Raw genomic sequence first — 21679 nt, 5'->3', positions numbered from 1 at the left:
CCTGCTAACTCTGAGATAAACTGTGACTTGTTCTTATATTTTCTTAAGAGAAAATCTGTTATCTCTTCGTTTATAAAAAATAAAAGTGAACAATTAGAAAACAAATATACTTTTCGAAATGTTATCTCCAAACACTTTGTAATTTCGAGCAGTATAAGAAGTTATTTAGCAAAACTTTTGAAATAAATTTATCGTAAATTTCAATAACATGAAAATTTACTTCGCAATTTTATCCCAGGGGCCATGTGTATATAATTTATCCACACTCGTATTTTCGCAAAAAAAATCATCATAAACTATAGTCAAATGTATAGAACAATAACAAAATTAATATTTTTGAAGAAACAAAGAAGAAGAAAAAACTGACTCGAAACAGGAAAAAATGGAATATATGCCTTGGCCTCCAGGAGAAAACCAAAGTGTGCATAAGATATATGCAATGGCCCCCAGGAACAGACCAAGTGTGCATAAAATATATGCACATGGCGCTTAAAGTGTTAAATATCTTTTTCCTTCCCCTAAAAATGATCAATACATTGTCGGAGTTGTTATTGTTTTGTTGTGTTAACCCCCATATTAAATCATAATTTGTTCTTCAAGCAACGAAAAATGGAAAGAAAACATATTGTTGGAAAATATTTTTAAAACGTAATTAATATTAATATTTAGGGTCTATCTAGAGGGCATTGCAATACCGTTTATTTATGTATGTTTATTTTTTTCTTTCTTTTAGTTGTGTGTAAAACGCGTTTTTGCTCATCAATATGTACGCATTTTATATTCTTCTGAAACTAGCGTTTGTTAAAATAAATATTTTTTTCAGTTCAAGTAAATAATACCAGTTGTTTACTTTATTATCAGATAGATATTGTGACCTTTAATATGAACCTAATTATAAAACAGCTTTTCCTTGGAAATAATATTTGGGAAAAAGATTGTCCAAAGATAAAACATAATGCGAATCGTTAGAACTTACCAAGTAGAACAAAATTATATGCGTCAAAGTGTAAACACTCATGCGTAGTTTCCAAGAAAATTGAGAAAAACAAATTGTTTCGTAAACCTAAAAATTGATGCTGAATAAAACCCACACCACCTATTAGTGTGAGGTTGATATCCCAATCCTAATTATATATAAAACTACATGAACTGACATAAAGTAACGGGTACTTATAGATTAACGTAGAAAGTTGAAATTTGACATGATTGTAGCTTTTCTGGACTAATCCACAGGAAAATTGCCAAAAGTGAATATTTTTATTTTTAAGGGTTCTAAAGAGGGAATGAAGAAATTTTCCATATTATTTAAATGGAACCTTTTTTGGACATATAATGTCATATTTTAGGTACTTAGAATTGAAATAAAACCTTAAAATTCGGAATGCTTGTATGTTTTCATTAGCGTTACCTAAATAAATCGCCAAAAATAAAAATTTCTAACTTTAGAGTATTTTTATGGGGAACTGAAAAATCTTTCCTATGTTATTTATATGGGATATCTTCTACACCCCAAAATGTTTAGGCACTTCTGGCAAGATTAGAATAAAGAAATTTGACATGATTGTAGCCTTCCGGTACTGACCCACAGAAAAATTTCGAAAAGTGAATATTTTTAGTTTTTAAGGGGTCAAAAGGGGGAATCCATCTATAGCGATAGAAATGGACTGATGATAGTTCTGGAGGAATTAAAGTTTTGTTCTGTTTGATGGACATTGATTAAAATATCAATATCTTGATAAGCATAGTGACATTAAAGTACCTACTATATCATTCATATCTGCATCTTTATAGGATCTATATATAAACTATGTGATAACTTTTCTGGGTTTAATCCCATGTTTATGGTCCGACGCTAAGGGAGACCGTGGTAATGATAGTGAACGAAATAGTGGAATGAAGAAAGTAGCAGGAACCCAGAGAAACCCACACACATGGTGTTTGCACACAACAAAACCCACTTGACGCGAGCTATGATCGAACCATGGTCCCCATGGACTATGATACTATTGTTGATGCAAGAAACTTCCCCGTGGACTTTAAAAAATCTACTCAATCTAAGTGCTAACTTAATTAAATATACCGTTGAGTCTGCATGACATTTATTAAACTATGTCATTTGGGTTATCGAACATTCCAGGGGCTTACGTATATCGTTTTATTCAACAGGCACTTTGATGAGCAATTATTTTAAGTTGAAAACAGTTGATTATTAATGTGAAATTAATCAGTGGATTAAAAGACTAATGCAATTCAAGTGCCATGCAAAATTAAACTATGTTCAAAAATTAAATTCAAAAAATTTAGCCCTCTTCACATCAAAATGCGATGTACAACGCCAGTTATATATATATATATATATATATATATATATATATATATATATATATATATATATATATATATATATATATATATATATATATACAGATAGATAAATAGATAGATATAGTTATAGATATATATGTGATGTAAAAATACCTTCTAAAATATCATTTTCTTTACTTAAATATTAGCATAACTTATTTTATATTATAACAAATAGAAGAAGATAATTATTGGTGATTTCAACGTCTGCCATAAATTAATTACTATTTAAAAGGTTAGTAACATTGTTGTTTACATTTTAGCTTATAAAACTGGCTACCGTTCATTCGTGATTGGTCGAATAATATCCCCTTCGCTTTTCGTTCGATCCAGCTAACTTTCCCCATTCTTCTCCACATCCACATTTTGAACGCCTCCAGTTTCTTTTCATTGCTTTTGTGTAATGTCCGTGTTTCTGTCCTGTAGAGTATAACATTCAACAAGGAACATTTTAGGGATTTTTGTCTTAATATTTATTCAATGCCTCATAAATATAGGCTCTACTTCTTCCCAAATAATTCTTTCACCATTCCTGTCCTTTTTTTGTTCGCACTTCATATCCTCACTAATAATAATACCTAGGTGATGAAAACTAGGCACTTGCTCACTTTATTCCTTCCTACTTCTATATTTAATAGTCCTGATCAAATAGAACCTGTTTATTTCTAAGAATTTATTCACTCTATGATTTTCTGTGGCATTGAACATTTTCTTTTCTTTTCTTTTTTTTTAGAAAAATTAAAAAAAAATGGTAACCTAAATACGGTAACCTAAACAGAATACTCATATTTTCGAATTAAGATTCTCTTTTCTCATAGCTATTGCAATTACTGGGTTGGTTCAACAAATTGTACTTATGTTTATGTTCTGAGATCAGTAATTTTGTTCCCGTGGACACTGACAAGATCGAACGTCCTTGAATTTGACAAGCGGAGAGAGAGAGAGAGAGAGATCAGAGAATGTAAAACAACCGCGTTCTAAATTTTTAAGCTTCACATCAATAATAACGGCTAAATTATCAGAAATTCTGAACAAATTATGTTTATGGATTTCTATTGGGAGGGGGAGGCTATAAGAGTTCCTTTTCTCTTCCTTCATTCAGTACTATAAAGTCAAAGGTCACGTACTGCGTGTAAATGAAAGGTTAAAGGTACATTATGTAAGCTTTCTAACATTGAAAAAGATGTCGCTTGGATTGTTAGTATAATGTTTTCAGAAGAACAAGAGCAAGAAAAGATCAATACAAAAAAGTTAATATTATTTATTCAAATCATAAATGTTGTTCTCTTCTTGAATTTCATCACAACTGCAAATAATGGGAAAATAATGGGTTTAAACATCTACAGTAGTCATTTCCAGCTGAATGATCTGTGACGTCACAGATATTTGCTCCGCTTCTCTGTAAACCAGATGGAGAGGAAAAGGAGTTGGTAAGTAGCTTGACGTTGACAATACCTGTAGTGAGATTCAGATAAGAATATCAATAGCGTAGTCGATGATTTTGCAGCCATATTAATCGTGGATTCATAATGCCAGCTTCTGCAAAGTGGGTTTTGTAGTGAACAAAACCTGTGTGCATGGGTTTTCTAGGGATTTTCCCGTTTCATCCCACTTTCGTTATGCCACAATTATGATCCATTTCCCTAAGTCTCAATGTATAATCATGGGACGTTAAATTTAAAAAAAAATGACTAAGCATACACTGCCAACACTTACTTATTACTTTTTCCTACACTATCCTCTTTCCTTCTTTGCTATAATGTTTGTCTCTGTCATTTTCTGATTATAAAAGCGCGTTCCTAGAGCCATGGCCAGTTGAAAATGACTGTTCTATACCATTTATTAAGTGCTAGTAAATGTGATGACTTATATACATAAGAGATGGCACGGCTGTTCGAACGAACTTTTTTTTCTTTGCTGTTCTTGTTGTTAATACAAGAAGCTATCAAGAGGCATTCACCATATCCCTTTAATAATAATAATAATAATAATAATAACTATGTCACAAAAGGATAAATTAAAACGTGGAAAACATAACGCCCAAGAACTTGACAAGTAGTTCGTAGATTTTAGAGTGCTATTTACAGAAGATTCCGACAAATTTCTACTGAAGACACAACTTAATTGTCTGCAGAATATCTAGGTAGTTAAAAAAATAATCATTTCCTAATTTATGACTCATACCCTCCGCACCGGACATGAATTCAGGATAACCGTCCGGTTAATTCTCTCTCTCTCTCCCCTGTCAAATCTTAAACTTTTTCTTTTCTTGATGAGCAATTACTCCATTGCTTTCAGGTGCTTTGCGTTTTTTCCTATCCTAAGCTAGATTGTATTTTCTTGTACTTTTTTCCCTCCCCAACATCTTGTATTAATTTGTTCATGTATTTCAATCATTGCTTTCTTCTGGATATTTTTCCCTCTGTCATTCCCTCCGTAGCAAAGAACATGATTCTCCCAGACTCCCATCCAATCATTCTATCTCTATCTCTTCTCTACGACATACGCTTCAGTGTTCTCCTTGTTTCTCCTACCATTTTCAATACTCTTTCATTTGATATCTTGTCTTCCCAGAGAAATTTTTAACGTTTTTCTATAGCATCATATTCGAATACTTCCGTTATCTGTTCTTCTAAAGTCCAGGCCTCCGATCCATACAATACGACACTGTACAGTATATGTTCATAAACATTTATGAAGTAGCTAATACTTACAGGGAAAACTATCTCCTCTCTCCGAAGAGTTCATATCTAGATTCTTCACTGGAGGTTAGCACTTGATCACTGAGCCACTGTGCGTCCAAAAAGTTCCTGTTACAGACTAGTTAATCGTGGAAATCATAACAATAGGAGATGAGAAAATGGACATTATCGCAACAAGTGATATACCGGGTCGTATCTACCGCAACAGGTTATCTATCCTATATTGGTTATTAATATGAATATTGACGGTGAAACAAGAGCGGATCTAGGACGGACTTCTGGGGGAGGCAGTGGGTTGTAATACTGCTACTTAGAGGTACTTTTAAAAGCTCCAAACTCTGGGATGAGTTTTATTTATATATATAAAATTTTAAAAAATTCCTCTTCTGGGGGTTAGATCGCCCCCCCCCCCGTGGATCCACCACTGCGGTGAAACCTATTTCATAACACCCCCTCTCGGCTTCCTGGGGGGCGTCCAGGGGAATCCTGGGGGGCGTCCAGTGATTTTTCACTCGGAAGGCATTCTTTAAAGTCTAATGTGAAGACCAAAACATCGAAACAAAATAAGAACGAATTATGCAGTATATGTCTTACATACAGAATTATTGAACTTATTTTAAACACTTTGTTCAGCACTATTCAAGCTACTCAAGAAATTGAAAAAAATTGATGTTGCCAACACTGATCGATCTATTTCTTTCATTTGAACTTAATCAATTCTGAATGAATCATTCGTTACATATCTATTAACATGCATATTTATAAACAGTGCAATTTGAAACGGATTCAAAAAACTAAGTATTGCTGAAAATTTAGCTAGCTTCATTTCTCGTATATTTATTATACATGGTGTTCAAAAAGTTGCGCAATCTAAGGGGAAAACATTTCTTATTATTGTTTTGTACATTTTCTAGATACAAAGTACAAAATTATACTGCGTGATATGCAAGGGCACCGATTTCTCTGTAAATTTAGGGGGGGGGGCATTCAGATGCAGAAGACATGTATGAGAATTTTGAGACAAATTGCATTCAAAATTATGTCAGATATACTCATATACTCATACTCATAAATAAAATGAGGGGGCCCACATGAGCTTTGGGGGGCTCAGGCCCTCCTCCCCCCGTGATCGGCGCCCTTGGTGATATAGCACACCGAACGCCAATTTTCCGCGAACACAGAGGCATCTTTAGAGCATATGGGCTATCACTACCCGTCATACCCGAGAATTTCGTGAATTAATGTATCCATCCAGATGAAACTGCCTTATCAATCTAGTATCATTCATTGAGTGTCTCCCCTTCTGGTGTTACAGATTCCACGAAGCAACGAAAATAGATTTGTAGGACATCCATGTCCTTAAGCATCAGTTGATGAACCGCTCTAACTTTATAGAAGTACAATTTCAAACACTTGCTCAAGACCGTGTGTGCACTGCCAATGGAGAACCCAGACTGACACGAAAAAGTCGTCGAAGTGATTTTTTTTTTTTGATCCACAACATATGCATCTTGCATATCGATCAAATGTTCAATTTTTTTTTCTGTTAATAATTCGGTCGACCGCTTTTCGATGCGTCCACTGCACTACCTGTCTCCTGGAACTTGTTGTACAGCTGGTTGATGAAGGATTTGCTTGCATCTGTTCCGTACTTTTCTGTGTAGACACACTAGCTCAAAAGCATAACTGCTTGTGCTGATGTAGGCCTACTCTGTTACAATAAATATACACTATTGCAACGCATGGCTGTTCAATTGTTCTGCGCTTATAACAAAACAAAAACAATTCATGAGACTCCCCATACTATTGCGTAACTTTTTGAACGCGCTTTATTAACTTTTCAAATAAGGACATGTTAATACAGTCTACAGTCGTACAATCTACAATTATTATACAATCATATCATACATTAATTAAATTTGTCTTAAAAATACCTTAATCACACATTAAAAAAAAAACAAATATGTGAAATACATATTCTTTACCAGTATATGAAAGAGAAAAATGGTCAGAAAAGCTTACTACTGTCAATTTAATGTGTGTTTCAGTTAATTGGCAAACCTTGTCTCGAATTCTGGAATCTTGATAAGAAATCATTCTAAAGCTATAGTTTCTAATCACTCTAGCTTTAGTTAAGAAGTTTATTGGGTAACCTTTCACCAATGTTGAAATGTGCAGTATTCCAATATGGTTGATCCCCCCCCCCTTTGTTTTTATTCCAGTAGTATTTTTGGACCTTTACTCTTGTTTATATAGACACGAAAAATGTAGTGGAAATTTCAATAATTTAGTTATAAATGCCCAGGTTTGATCCTAATTTTGAGCTGGAATCTTAGTTGAGTGTCTAATTCCTATGACAGACGTTATGTGATAAGATTAATTTATACATATTAAAGAAAATGTCAACCATATTAGTTTTATTCATTTGTTTTTTAGCTTTTATTTTCTAATTTTTCCTTTATTTTGTTCTACAAAAACTACACACAAATACACACAGTCAATAATGGGTGCAAATTATACTGCTTTGAACACCCCCCCCCCCCCAACACATACAAAATATTGTTGTTTTGGTTTATTTCTGAAAACCAAAGAAAAATTTAAGCATTTACATTTTCTTCAATCAGTCAGTTTAAGAATTTCCCTGGTTTTTCATGTTTTTTTGAAAAATTCCCTTCTTCTCTTCTTGCTAAATTTACCTACGAAATTTCCCTAGATTAGGGAAATTCCCTTAAACTAGAAACATTGGCTGTATGTATGATGAAAATTGCTTGGTGAAAACATTACTTGGTCATATTTTATCAACAACTCACAAGTAGGATAGAATTTTTTTAGATACTTATATGTATTGTTATATTACCTGACTATAAGTATTTTTAATATATTTTCTTCTTTTATTTTCTAGGTAGTTTAATTCAGTTACCGTCGGAAAAACCCCGCTCTCAACGAAGCCGTCTCCCTAGTTTTAAAACTGAGAAAGAAGCTTTGCGCCAGTGTTTTCTATTTTCTAATCATCTTATAATAGCTACCAGGTGAGAAAAGAAACATATACAAACTTACTCAGTCTTAAAGTAAATACTAATACTTTAGATTCATTCAAAACTTTGTATACGGTACTTTCAGGGTCAATCGATTTTGAGTGGTCCAAATGTTTAAATCAATTATTTATCGACCATCTTTTATATGTTTTTAATACTGATGGTAACAACTTTAGAATAGAAGTGCAAAACTACAATTATTTGTTTTGTATTTCTATTTCTACAGTAGTGCGTTGAGTGTGCTCCTAAGAAAAATCCTATTGGTGTTTCACTAATTGATGCCCATAAACATTTAAATTTTCCCTGCTTCTTCATTAGCTCTGCCTTCTTGGTCTTCATTGTTCTTCTGGATTTTCCATATTTGCAAGTAGTATATGCATCACAATTAGAAGTTTGTGTGTGGGGGGGGGGAGTAATTTTAAGCCTACGTGCATAGCAATTAGAACTGTGTGTGCTATCGTTAGAAGATGCCAAACGTTAATTGATGCAATCTGACAGCGTATTTTTTCACATATACCTTACATAAATGAATAATAAACAATATGTTCCAGTAAATGAAAAGTTATCAACTATAATCACTGTTATTGGCGACAAAGGGTGTACTTTTTAGTGCCATAAAAATTCTTTGTTTTTCTTTTTTGAAACTGTGCATGAACATTTATTTTAAAGCATCTCATTTTTGCTTAGCTTGTAGAACAAGTGAGTTTCGTTTCACTGTGTGAAATTACAGTAGACTTCCAAAATATGCGAATTCAACACTTAAACTTGACGTAGTATATCTATAACTATTACTTGCAATAGATTAATAAGATCAAAGATGCAGCCTGTTCCTCGGACACTGAATCCATATCAAAAAGCCATTACTCGTAACCCTTACTCTTTTTGTTCTATGATGATGAAAGACGGAACCTGAAATCGTTAGTTTGAACCAATTCCAGTTTGAACAAATGGTTAAGGAAGAGATATAACCTACTCTTTGAAAACTGAATCAATTTTAAAACACTGCTTCTTGATATCTCATTATTTTTGCACTAATGAAATCAGTACCGGTATTGAAACTAGAAGTAGAAGTAAACTTCAACCACTTCTGGCTTTGGTAGTGTTGCGCGTTGTGGTAGTATATTCCCTTGACACCTGAATCGATTGCAGATAACCACTTGTGGCTATCTAATATCAATTTTTGTTCTATGGTGATAAATGTTGAAACTGGAAATTGTTAATATTAACCACTTTCAGGTTTAAATAGAGGATAAAAGGAGGAAATGGAACTTATTTTTGGAACACCGTATCAATTGAAAAGAAATCAAATCGATATCTTAATGTTTTTCCTCTATGGAAATCACTATTAAAACCGAAAGTAGTAGTAGTAAATTTTAACCACTTTCGGTTTTGGTAGTGTGTTGTGGTTACAAGTTCTCTTAAAACTTTGAACCGATTGCAAAAATAATAATAATAATAATAATAATAATAATAATAATAATAATAATAATAATAATAATAATAATAATAATAATAATAATAATAATAATAATAATAATAATAATAAAATGCTTATCTATGTAAAATAGCGTTTTAATTCTATGATGATCCGTGATGTAAACGGAACTACCTAAGTTAAGTCACTGCACTAATGACTTAAATAGGGGGTTGACGGCGGAGATGAAACTTATTGTTGGGACGCTGAAATGATTTTTAAAAGCCACATCTTGATGTCTCTCTTCGTTTTTACTCTGTGGAAACTAGTACTGAAATCGGAAGAAAAAGTACATTTCAACAACTTACCGTTTTGTTACAGTCTTGTGAATACCCATAATATCTTGTTTTGACTTCTGACAAGTAAAATAGGCAGACCCGTATTTAGGCATGTGCTATTCTGTGCCTGAGCATAGGGCGTAAAAGTTTTGAATTTATTTATTTATTTAAATAATGTGATATTTCAAATGCAATTAAATCATTACTAGTGACTGATAAAATTATTGGGTTTACGCTGTACAAGGTATCTCTGAATATGAAAACTCATCTTCTCACAGAAATTGTGCGATTAAATTTAAAAACCTGAGCCAGTGAATTATCTAGAATTGACAAAAAGTTAGTCACTGTAATTGAGCAAAAGATCCAGTATTGAAGGAATGTCTACAAAGGGTAATTTCTGTCTAAACAGAAAATCTTCGTGAGAACAACATTTCGAGAAAATAACGAAGTATTTGGGTCAGAGCATAACGGCAATTTTATGATGTGCTTTGAATTATTACGAACCCTTTCCTATCTGCTCATATTTGACACTATAGAAATCCAGATAGTGGAAAGACATCATATTTGAGTCCAATAGTTTGTGATGTCCTTACTAAAATTATGGGAGAGAAAGTAGTCTCTAAGATTGTTGAAGAAGTCCAGTTGGGTAAATATTATGCAATAATATTAGACTGATCTCCAGACATTACTCATAATAACCAACTAGCCTTCATTGTTTGTTATATAAATGAGACAGGAGAAACACTTAAAAGACTTTAAGCTTCTGGGCATACAGGTGAAAGCCTAGCAGAAACAACATTGATGACTTTGAAATAAACTTGGATACATATCTGATTGCAAGGGTCAAACTTATGACAATTGTTCAAACATGTCAGGTTAACATGCCGGCTTGCAGGCTAGAATAAAAGCAGTCAATCCACTAGCTTTTATATTCCTATTCTGCTCACTCAGCAAATTTGAGCAGCATTTCTTGAGCAGCATGTTTATGATTATTCGTTACAAGACACTCGACTTGAACGGGCATGCCTATAAAATCATAACTTGTTGTGAGGGTGGAGGTGGGCAAATTACTTAGAACACAGGGGCGCACAATACCTGAATACAGGCTTTAAGGTAGGGGGCAGTGTCGTAAACATAAAATTATTTTTTTCATTCTCATTCTATCTGACACACAATCATAGTCATACGTCTTGCACATAAAATCAGAAAAATAAACACACTGCTGAACAAGACTACACTTCTTTAATATAAAAACACATTTACACGTGACGTTTAGATCTTCTAGCCAAGATCCTCATCAGACGTACACTCCGGACGTACACGGAGTGTACGTCTGATGAGGATCTTGGCTAGAAGATCTAAACGTCACGTGTAAATGTGTTTTTATATTAAAGAAGTGCAGTCTTGTTCAGCAGTGTGTTTATTTTTCTCATTCTATCTGAAGGAATAAAACTATTTCCAAATTGGTATTGTTAAACTTTTAATTTGTACTTTTGTACAAATCTTACTTAATTAGAATAATTTCGAAAATAATTCTGAAATGAGTTTGTTTTCTCCTCCAAAAAAGAAATTATAATATAAATCCTTTCTACAATTATGTCAAATATGTTGTGGATAAAGAATCTAAACTATTGTTTGTTATATATAGGCTATGTCAAATCAATATTATATGCTGACGATATAAATGTTCTTGTCAGTGGACACTCAGTAGACAAAGCAGGAAGGCTCAGTACAAAGACGTTAACGAAAATTATTAGTTGGCTAAACATAAATAAACTAACTATTGATTTAGGAAAAACTAGAATTTTCAAATTTCGATTCCCGGACCTAAGAAATGAACTTATATCAATAACTATAGACTCAGCAGAATTATGTCAATCAAAATCTGTTAAATTTCTAGAGATATATGTTAATGAAGATTTCACATTGAATACTCATGTTGAATACATTAATACTAAACTGAGTTCACTGTCCTTTGCATTCCGTAGACTGCAAAGCGGTTTGTGCAAGGAAGATGTCATGTCGTTACACTATAGTAAAGTTTTTTCAATAATAAACTATGGTTTTATGTTTTGGGGGAATTTAAGAATAAGTGCTGGTACATTCCGAATACAGAAAAAAAATATTAGAATAATGTTTAATATGCCTAAACGATCCTCATGTAAAATGTTTCTAAAAAATATAAATTATTGTAATTACCTAGTTTGTTTATATATATGACGTCAAGCCGTCCTCCGTGCCTATCTTTACCCATTGTAATTTTTTTAGAAAGCGGGGGTACGCCACAGATATTTTCTGGAAGTGGGGGAACGACGTGCCCCGCGTTCCCCCGCACTTTTACCTCTGGATATATATATATATATATATATCGCACAATTATATAGGTAATCGAACACAAGGATCTGTTTACATTAGCAATTACGATTCACTCATACAATACTAGGCAGAATTGTAATATGTATATCATTCAGCAGAACTATGCAAATGTTAGCAAAACTGTTTATATGAATTGTATAAAATTGTATAACAAATTACCGACAAAGCATAAGAACATTAACGAAAAACGGATATTCAGAAATACTTTGTTACAATTTATTAGTAGAAAAAAAGCTATTACTTTGTTGAAACTTACCTTACTGATAACATATAGAGAATGTATCCATATATGACAACTGTAAATGTTAACTAGGGAATATCCTCGTATTGTAAGCTATGAACAGCCAAATAAATATGAATACGAATATAAATTTACTGTACACATATTTGATGTGGATAATAGTATTTTATTTCTTTACCTTTATATATATATATATTTTGTATTTAATAATAAAAATAAATGTATGGAATTAATTTCTTTCTTTTCTTTGTTAACAGAACTTCAGGAGGGAAACTTCATTTAGTCCCTGACATTGGGAAGATACCGCTAGCTGATGCCATTCTTATCGAAGATCCCAATGAGCATGTCTTGAATGATGATGATGGTATGTTATAGATGATAAACAAAAGCTAAATTAAGGATGTTGTGATTCATACTTATTAGTAGTTCAATTAATTAACATAATCATCATATGGTAATACATTACCTTCACATAAATAAATAGACACCAGCAGTAGCGTAACTAAAGATGTATGAGCCCTCCCGCGAAAATGTATCTTCCCTTGTTCATGAAGACATAAAATTTTACAGCAATAGAAAACTTTTTTTGACTTGAGATATTCCATCTAGTCAGTCACTACATACTCATATTATACAAAAAAGGCATTATTATTATTATTATTATAATTATTATTATTATTATTATTATTATTATTATTATTATTATTATTATTATTATTATTATTATTATTATTATTATTATTATTATTATTATTATTATTTATTCCCAGCTAGATTTTGTTCCCATAGCCCTCCCCGCTGGTCTAGTGCCTAACACGTGCGCCTTTGTTGCACATGATCCGGGTTATATTCCTAGTAGGAGAGCACAATTTAATTTCATGATCATTAGCTTTCATTAACTACACGTTTCCTTTAGCCTAGAGGCCATAAGTGTGAGACGATAAACTAAAAATAAAATAATAAATAAATAAATTGACTTTGTTCTTATTACATACCAAACAAGAAAGAAAAATGTAATTCACTCGTAGCTGAAAATTGTTGAATATTCTCAGGTCCATTCTGTTTGCTATTCCAATCTCTATACAGAGTATTCACGGTAAATTGAATGGCTTTTTAGGTATTGACCTGATTATATTGAAATCTTATAGTCAATTCTGTAAGACTAAATAACAATATTGAGGAAAAAGTGTGAAATAATATTAAACCTGGAAAAGTGAATTTTAACATAGTAATATCATGAAATTAATCTTCGACAATTAAATGGGCCACATTTTTACCGTCTACCTCTTCCTGTCAACGTATTACAGGTCCTGTGGGCCTTTTAGTTACGTCACTGGATGCCCAAGAAGGCAGTCTGTAGCCATTGCTATTTATCAGTACACAGAAGGAGCCATTTCTGATGCCACAATTATATTTCGTGGAGGTCTCCTTTGGTATTGCCATGCAAAGCTTAGAGGCAGATCTAGGAGGTAAAACCTGGAGGAGCCAACCAGACCCCAGACTGTGATAGGTATATCATAAGTTTACTGTAAACTTTCAAAAATATATATTCTAAATTATAGCTTAAATTATTTTTGTCAATCAAAAAACTTAGATCCGCCTCTAGCAAAGCTTCAACCTTACATGCTTTATCATTATATCATCGATGTCATCTTATGCCTGGTAGTACCATTCGCGGTAGAGTGTCTGAAGTGACTGTTGCATGTATGCGGGCCTATGTGGCCGTTTGTGCAATTTTAGTTTAGGAGATATCAAATATTTTCTATAAGATTAAAGCTCAGGCATTGTCAGGCTGCAACAGAGTTGGAACCTCATTTTTACTCCGTAAGTAAGTGATCAACTCTGCTGTATGACATGATACCCCGCCATCCATGAATTTTGTTGCTTTCTGCGACAATTGACCTGTTTCAAAGAAGGTTAGCAATCCATTTTGCAATGAATCCATGTATTTCTCAGCATTGATATGTCTATTTAAAAAAAAAAAAAAAAAAAAAAACGTTACTGAAAGAACGACTACTAAGGTGGAACGAAAACACTCCATTTTTTTAATAATGCAGAAAACTTGACTTCTGATGTGAAAAAGACATTTTTTTTAGCATACTCGGACCTCGCTTTGAGGTGCCGCAAGTATGATAAAGTGTCATAAATTTGACATTTCTTGTTCTATTTCAGTCTCTTTCACTCTTCTTTTATTTGCGCTATAAAAACTTTGATTGTACTTGTTATGTCTTTTTATTGAAGAAATATATTATTGGGAGGGGAGGGAGGATAAATAACGAGGTAACAACTCTATCTTAGTATACAATAATTTTTCGTTTTGAGAAAGTCAATTTTTGCATATTTTTTGTACCTAACCATAAATTTAAACCCCTTTTCCTCTCTCCAAGGAATTTCTCTGTGTGGAATTTATTACTTATCGTTATACCCTTGCACTAGGATATGGTGCAGTGAGTTCATACTGATCTGTCAACCGGGAAGAGTTGGATGACTGAATCCTTCACTTATTGTGTCCACAATTTTAGGCGTTGCGTTGCTCCCGTCGACTTGATCTTCAGTTTACGCATACCTTTCCTCCTTATTTGAACTACACTCAGGCCCGTATTTAGCTAAGTAAACTACTATTCTGTGCTCGAGTACAGGGCGGCAGAATTTAGGAATTTTGGAATTTTCTTTAAAGATTCACAATAAAGTCATATTTACAACTAGCAACACGCAGAGTTCTGCGCAAGCGTGAGAAAATATGTTAATGTGTTTAATTCGCTCTAATTACAGTAGTTACTACTTAGCTAGCTTATCTGATTATTTTTAAGAAGTCATCCTCTGCTACCTCCTTCCAAGAAGTGAGGATGAACTTGAATATCATGAAAACTAATACCTCGTAAACTGTGAATTCATCACTAATATCTGTCGTTTTCGATTACTTTTAAAATCTCGCTCTCTCGCTGGGGAGTGGAATATGACCTTGAAGTTGAATTAGATTAAAACTGTCACTATTCATCTCAGCCACCCCAAAAACTATGAATTCAACTCTAATATTGGTCGTTTTCCATTATTTTTAAAATGTTCCCATGTTATTCTTATTGGGATTTTGCTCCTTCATATCTTAGCTCAGGTGTGACCTAGGGACCTGGAACAGGTCATTTGGATAATTTCTTTGAGAGCTTTAAAACTTTAAAATTCCATGTTTCTATCTATTATAGTTCTCGAGTTGAATAGCGTTACAGACAGACACACAAACAGCTTATTGTATTACTAATATGGATGCTATTAAACAATTACAAATGGTGAATAATGTAAACAATTATGTTTCTTATCAGTGATACTGGTGCGGAAGGGGGTGGACAAATTAGTTAGAGCACAGAGGCGCACAATATATAAATACGGGCCTGACTACACTATAATATTTTAAATAGTTGCAAGTGTTACACGCAACACAACACTGATAACGCACTGACTGCTACTACACTCGCAATTTCCAATTTAGTCTCTCACACTCACATTCACGCACCATGGTGTCATTTGTTGTACTGCGTACTGACAATACCACCTACGTCAGACTCATTGACTGTTACCATTCTTTCGGCATTTGCATAAATCATGTTGCCCTGCAAGAGTTTATTTAACTATGTCAAAGTAGTGTATATAATGAAATAATATAATGTTAACATTTAGATTTTAAAATCAAAAATAATCTGTAAGGAAAACTTACTCTCTTACATATTCTACAATTTTAAGACAATATTCCAATTCAGACGGATTTATTGAGCCATCGATTTTTTTTTTTTTTTAATTTATTACATGTATTCGAAATCGTATTTTCCTTCGGTGCACCAGTTTACGAAAAAAATGTGAATAGATTTATGTTACAAAATGTAAGAAATAACGATACTAAGTCTTGTCTTATCCCGCTGATTGCAGACCAACCTTCATTAGCAACGTGACTGCAGGATGTTTGTTAATCCACAACGAATGTTTGTTAATGTCAAATTCGGTATTCCACCACTTAGAGAAGTAGGTAAGGGTGGAATGGAATGAATATTCCGAATGTTTCATTTAACTGAATTTACGTAGTCAAAAGAGATTACATAATTATAACTAATATACAATAGCTTTTTGTAATTAGTATAATGAATTTACAAAATTTAAATTATATCATATAAAGAGTAAAATGAGATAAGTATTTTATATGTGTAATATTTTTAAATTGAAGAATTGGTTTTCATTATTAAGTACAAAATAGTACTATAAACTGACTACATATTCTGCATAATAATCAGTAAGTGCATTACAAATAATTTTTATTCTTTTGTTTCTAAATTCACTCGTTTTCTTTAAGTTAGCCGTCTGTCTGAGGTAGCTACTTTTCAGTGAAACTGATAGTGACCAATATAAACAGAATTCTCTATGTCTTAATAACTCTTCTTGATATGTCTAATAATACCTTATATGGACAATATTATTTACAATGACGATAGGACATTGACTTCAGCAATATTGAAAGAAAAGAGATCAGAAATATTTCAACGCTAAATCTTTGCCAATGGCGAAGTGAATAGAAGACTAAAGACATCCTCAAATGAATAGAGAGAATAGTGTACCGTTCGAATTCTTAAGGAGAAATGAGGCTTAAAAGTCAAACGCGTAATTACTGTTTCGCAACTGGTGGATGATGTGATGAGCCAGTTGTCCTAAAGAGCTAAAATTTAGCTACATTTATGACATATGATTAGAATTAGGATGCTATTATAAAGTCATATTCCTCTTAATTTAATACTATAGACCAGTCATCTTCAACTAGCCTATGTATGATGTAGAAGCACACGTTCACGATCTGAGAAGACAGAAAACACACTGAACAATATATACAACTCATATCAGCTTCTTTTTTTGATTTATTTTTTTAAAGTTATTTCTTGTAGTAAACTGCTCAACAAATTTAAATTTGTATAACAATATGTTTTATACATATGGTTCTGTGTACATATGAAATAATAGATTTTAATATATCACAAACAAGTACAATAATGAAAAACACGTCGGGTGTTCAAGAGTATTTATCACTAAACTTTATATGTGAAATGGAAAGAAAATCGTTCTGTCTTGAAGAAAAAATTATATACTTCGTTTTAACACAAGATTAGTTCACTAATGAACTATGATCTTAGATGAATCGCATTCTGCTAAACTTTCTTCTTCTTATTATTATTATTGCATTTTCATTACTTTATGTAACAAACTCGATGCAATACCGCTTAGAGGAAACGATGATACACATTAAGTAGGCACTATGATAACCGTGCCTATCTATTGTTGATTAATGGATGAATATCTTCATGGGTGAAATACAAACATTAAGCTCCACTCAAGCGCCTGTATTATTTAATTTATTCGTATGTGTTTCGATAGCTACCTGTCATCATTATCGGCGTGTGATAATTAAGGAATATTTACATTGATTCGAGGATTCACATAATGGCAAATTTTTTCAGTCCTTAGAAAGAAACACTATCAAACTTCGTTAATAGCTAAACACAACTCAAATTATTACTCCATTAAATCACTTGAAGAGTTTATGGGAAATTCCACGTCATATAATTATTTCCTCCTTTTTATGTCTTTAGTTAAATAATTCATAGTTCACAATTTTAATTCTGCGCCCATAATCTAGAAAGTTTACCTGGGATCAAATTATCGAAATAAAATATGAGATACTACTTATTTTGAAATCATTAAACTTTAGTGTCCGTTATCTGATGGTATTAGAAAACGTTTTCGCATCTTTTTCTTTTTCTTTTTTGTTTTTATCGTAGAAATGAAATTATAAATCACACTGTTGAATTTAAAATAGTATCTCTACTCCCTGTGATCTAAATGAAAATTTTGTTTCTTCTTTCATAAATGTGTATTTTATTCGTAGAAGCTACTTTAACCCTTATCCGGGCAACCGGGGCCTCCCAGGCCCAGTAGCTTCATATTTTTCTTCGGATTTCTTAATAACCATAAATATTTCGATGCCATAAAATTCTGAATTCTTCTATCTTTAGTCGAAGTTAAAGTTATGAACATATCGAGTTGGTAAGGCTAATAGAGTTGGTAAGGCCCCAGTTGCAGTCTACGTTACAAAAATAGCTTGCCCGGATAAGGGTTAAATTCACCAGTGTGATTTATGGCCTTATTTCTGCGTAAAAAAATGGATGCAAACGCGTGTTCAAATACCATTGGATAACTTACATTAGAGTTTAAAGGTTTTACAACAGTGAATAATATCTCATATTATATTATTTCGATCATTTGAGACCAGGTAAGCTTTTTAGGTTATGGGAGCAGAATTGAAGTAGTGAGCCACAAATTGTTTAACCAAAGACATAAAAAAAAAAAAAAAAAAAAAAAAAAGGAAATGATTGTGTGACATGGAATTTCATCAACTCTTCAAGTGAATTACTGGAGTAATAACTTCAGTTGAATTTTGTGACAATGCAGTTTGATAGTGTCCTTTTTTTCTTTTTTTTTCTAAGGACTGAAAAATTTACCACTATATGTGTCCACGAATCAATGTATATATTCCTTAATTATCATGTACGGATGATAACATTGTAGTTATCGAAAGTCTACTAATAAATTAATAATATAGGTGTTTAAGTGGAGTTCAAGATTGATATTTCAGTAATAGATATGCATCCTGTCAGTTCATTTAATATCTTCATAGGTGATACCATAACAGTGGTGTAGCGCTGTCACTCTTATAAGTACCACCTCTATAAGAAATCATCCTAAAAAATTCGGGCCCAAATTTTATAGAAGCTTGATTACTTTGAAAGAGTAAAGTTCAGAGGGCACTTTCCTTCAGTGCGAAGATTTTGTCCTACATAATAGCGCAGAATAACACTGTGCAGATGTTGTGTAACGTAGAATCGCTTATGTGTATTGACTAATTTTCTTTATGAACTATTTTAGCCAAAGGCTTAGAATAAATACATTCAGCACATTCAACAAGAAAATTTGATAGGAGTTTGCTACTCACAATAAACAGAGTGCACGGGATGCATATGAAGTCTGAAACTCTTAAGAAAATCAACATATAATTCAAAACGTGTTTTACATCTCTACCACCATTCTCAACACAATTTGTAAAATGTTTTACCATGTTTCTTTGAATTAATCTGAGAATTCCGAGTATTTATTGCAATTTTTATCCTTTTCCGGAGATCATCTGGATCCTCATTTTTTTCTTTTACAACATTTACCTGAGACTTCAGAATTCCCCATATGGCAAGATGAGGTTGAGGACAGGTGATCATATTATTCATTCCATAAGCTCCCTTCTTTAATCCAACATTCGGAATTATAAACACTGAGCTGTCTAAATTTCTACTAATATTAACATTATTGCTTATCCTATTGTTATGGTAAAATCTATACATATTTGTTGAAATTATATTATATGTATTTCACAAGTTGTTAATGAAGACTTTAACATGTCATGACCAGTATGGATATCATGATAAAAATATGATAAAAGTGTGTTTAGTTTGTGTTTGACATGACCAGTATTTATAACGTATTCTTTTTCGCTTGAAATAGCTTTAAGCATTTGAAGTTCAGGGATAATTTTCCTCGACGTTGAGTTTATAGTGATGATTTCCTCGGAGGCACAAGTCCACTTGTCCTCTATGTAGTAGCTGTCTATATGTGGAAATATTATACAACCATGGCGAATAATTACAACACAATGAAATGAGTCGTTAAACCAAGCAATTTGATTGAGAAGGAGAAGATATTACTAAGAGATTGTATTCTTGTTAAATAAAATCTCTCTCTTTCTTCCTAGAATCCTCGGTATGTTCGATGTCAAGTCAGTCTAGTGGAATTAGCGAAACGAGCAGCACAGCAACGTCTAGCGGTGGAAGTTCCCACGCACGAGCAGAACTACGTAACTTGGATTTCAAAATCATTGTGGATGTGAAATCAGGGCCTCCCCTCACAGTCCATCTTGTAGCACCAACAATGCAAGAAAAAGCAGCTTGGATTAGTGACATCAGTCAAGTAAGTTTGTTGCTGTTTTATTTAATTTTATTATTTTTTATTACTTATTCTCTATTTTTTAACGTTCCGCTCTAAATCCTTACATTCATGATGTGGTACTGAAATTAACGTCTCTCCCTTTTTCATTTCTATAACGTCTCTCCCTTTATATCAATGCATGAAGTGATTTCTTTATCATCCCTCGATTACTCGTTCCGAATTACAGAGACTGATAAGAAATGCAAGAAATGAAGAAAGAACTTTTACGAATAAAAATGTGGTTCTTGCTTCGGAAGAACCTTAGAAAAATATAAGGAAGCTATGTTGCTAACTACAAACTTAAATAATTAGAATCGAACCTGGGTTCTTTCGTAACCAAGAAAAGTCCACTGCCGTTGAGCCACTGAGTCTCCATTTTGTTTCTTTCATATTACTTATTGCATTGTGACTCAGCAAATGGGACTTACTAAAAAGTTTCTTTTTTTATAAAAAAAAATATTGATTATTATTTTTGTATACAGTTTTCATGGCAAATCTTTCTGCGTTTACTGTTGACGTGCCGGTCCATTTTGCCTTCTGTTTTTCAACTTTGGATTCAGGAAATAAATTACAGCTTTTTATTTTCCGAAGCACAAACACCTCATACAATCTCTTGATCAACAGCTTAAAACAAAAACGAAATTAATATTTTCCCCTCTTCCCTACATTTTTTTAAATGGAATCTACAAAACTTGTACAAGCAAATAACACATTTACATTTTGGGAATTCAGAACCTCCCATATATTAAATACTGTACCTTTATATCGACTGTTTGAAAAAGAAAGAAAACTTTTCCGAAACAGAACTTGAATAAAACTAAAACTTGCCCAAGATGAACCAAGCTTTCAGTTTGAACTAAGTTATCAAGCTGATGCCAAGCTGTATGAAAAACCTTGTCTGATGTGAAACATAATTTTGTACCCATTACATTTCTTCTTTACTAAATTCCTCTATATCTATCTACGTAAATCTTTTTCTTGTTATTATAGTTCTGTATTTATTTCATATATATATTTATGAATTTTTAGTAATATATAACAGAATTTCCAACAAATATATACTTTATAAGGAAAAGATATTTTAATATTTTTAATTTGTTTTTGAAAGAGCATACTTTCCCGATGATCCGTCATAAATTTCTTTAGAA

The 21679-nt window shown here is 32.6% G+C and overlaps 1 protein-coding gene across 1 annotated transcript in view; it reads left to right on the top strand.

The window, feature by feature from the left end:
- The window catches only part of LOC145666671 (ras-specific guanine nucleotide-releasing factor 1-like), a 997934-nt gene that overhangs the window by 851961 nt on the left and 124294 nt on the right, over nucleotides 1–21679 (top strand). The window contains exons 10-12 of the mRNA XM_081734144.1: nucleotides 7969–8095; nucleotides 12728–12834; nucleotides 20299–20513. Of these exons, the coding sequence (XP_081590270.1) occupies nucleotides 7969–8095; nucleotides 12728–12834; nucleotides 20299–20513 (449 nt within the window). The remainder of the gene's footprint in view (nucleotides 1–7968; nucleotides 8096–12727; nucleotides 12835–20298; nucleotides 20514–21679) is intronic.

Source organism: Thermobia domestica, chromosome 12 (genome assembly GCF_964235325.1).
Source record: "Thermobia domestica chromosome 12, izTheDome1.hap1.1, whole genome shotgun sequence".
NCBI classification, from domain to species: domain Eukaryota; kingdom Metazoa; phylum Arthropoda; class Insecta; order Zygentoma; family Lepismatidae; genus Thermobia; species Thermobia domestica.
This window is presented reverse-complemented; position numbering and strand designations above follow the sequence as displayed.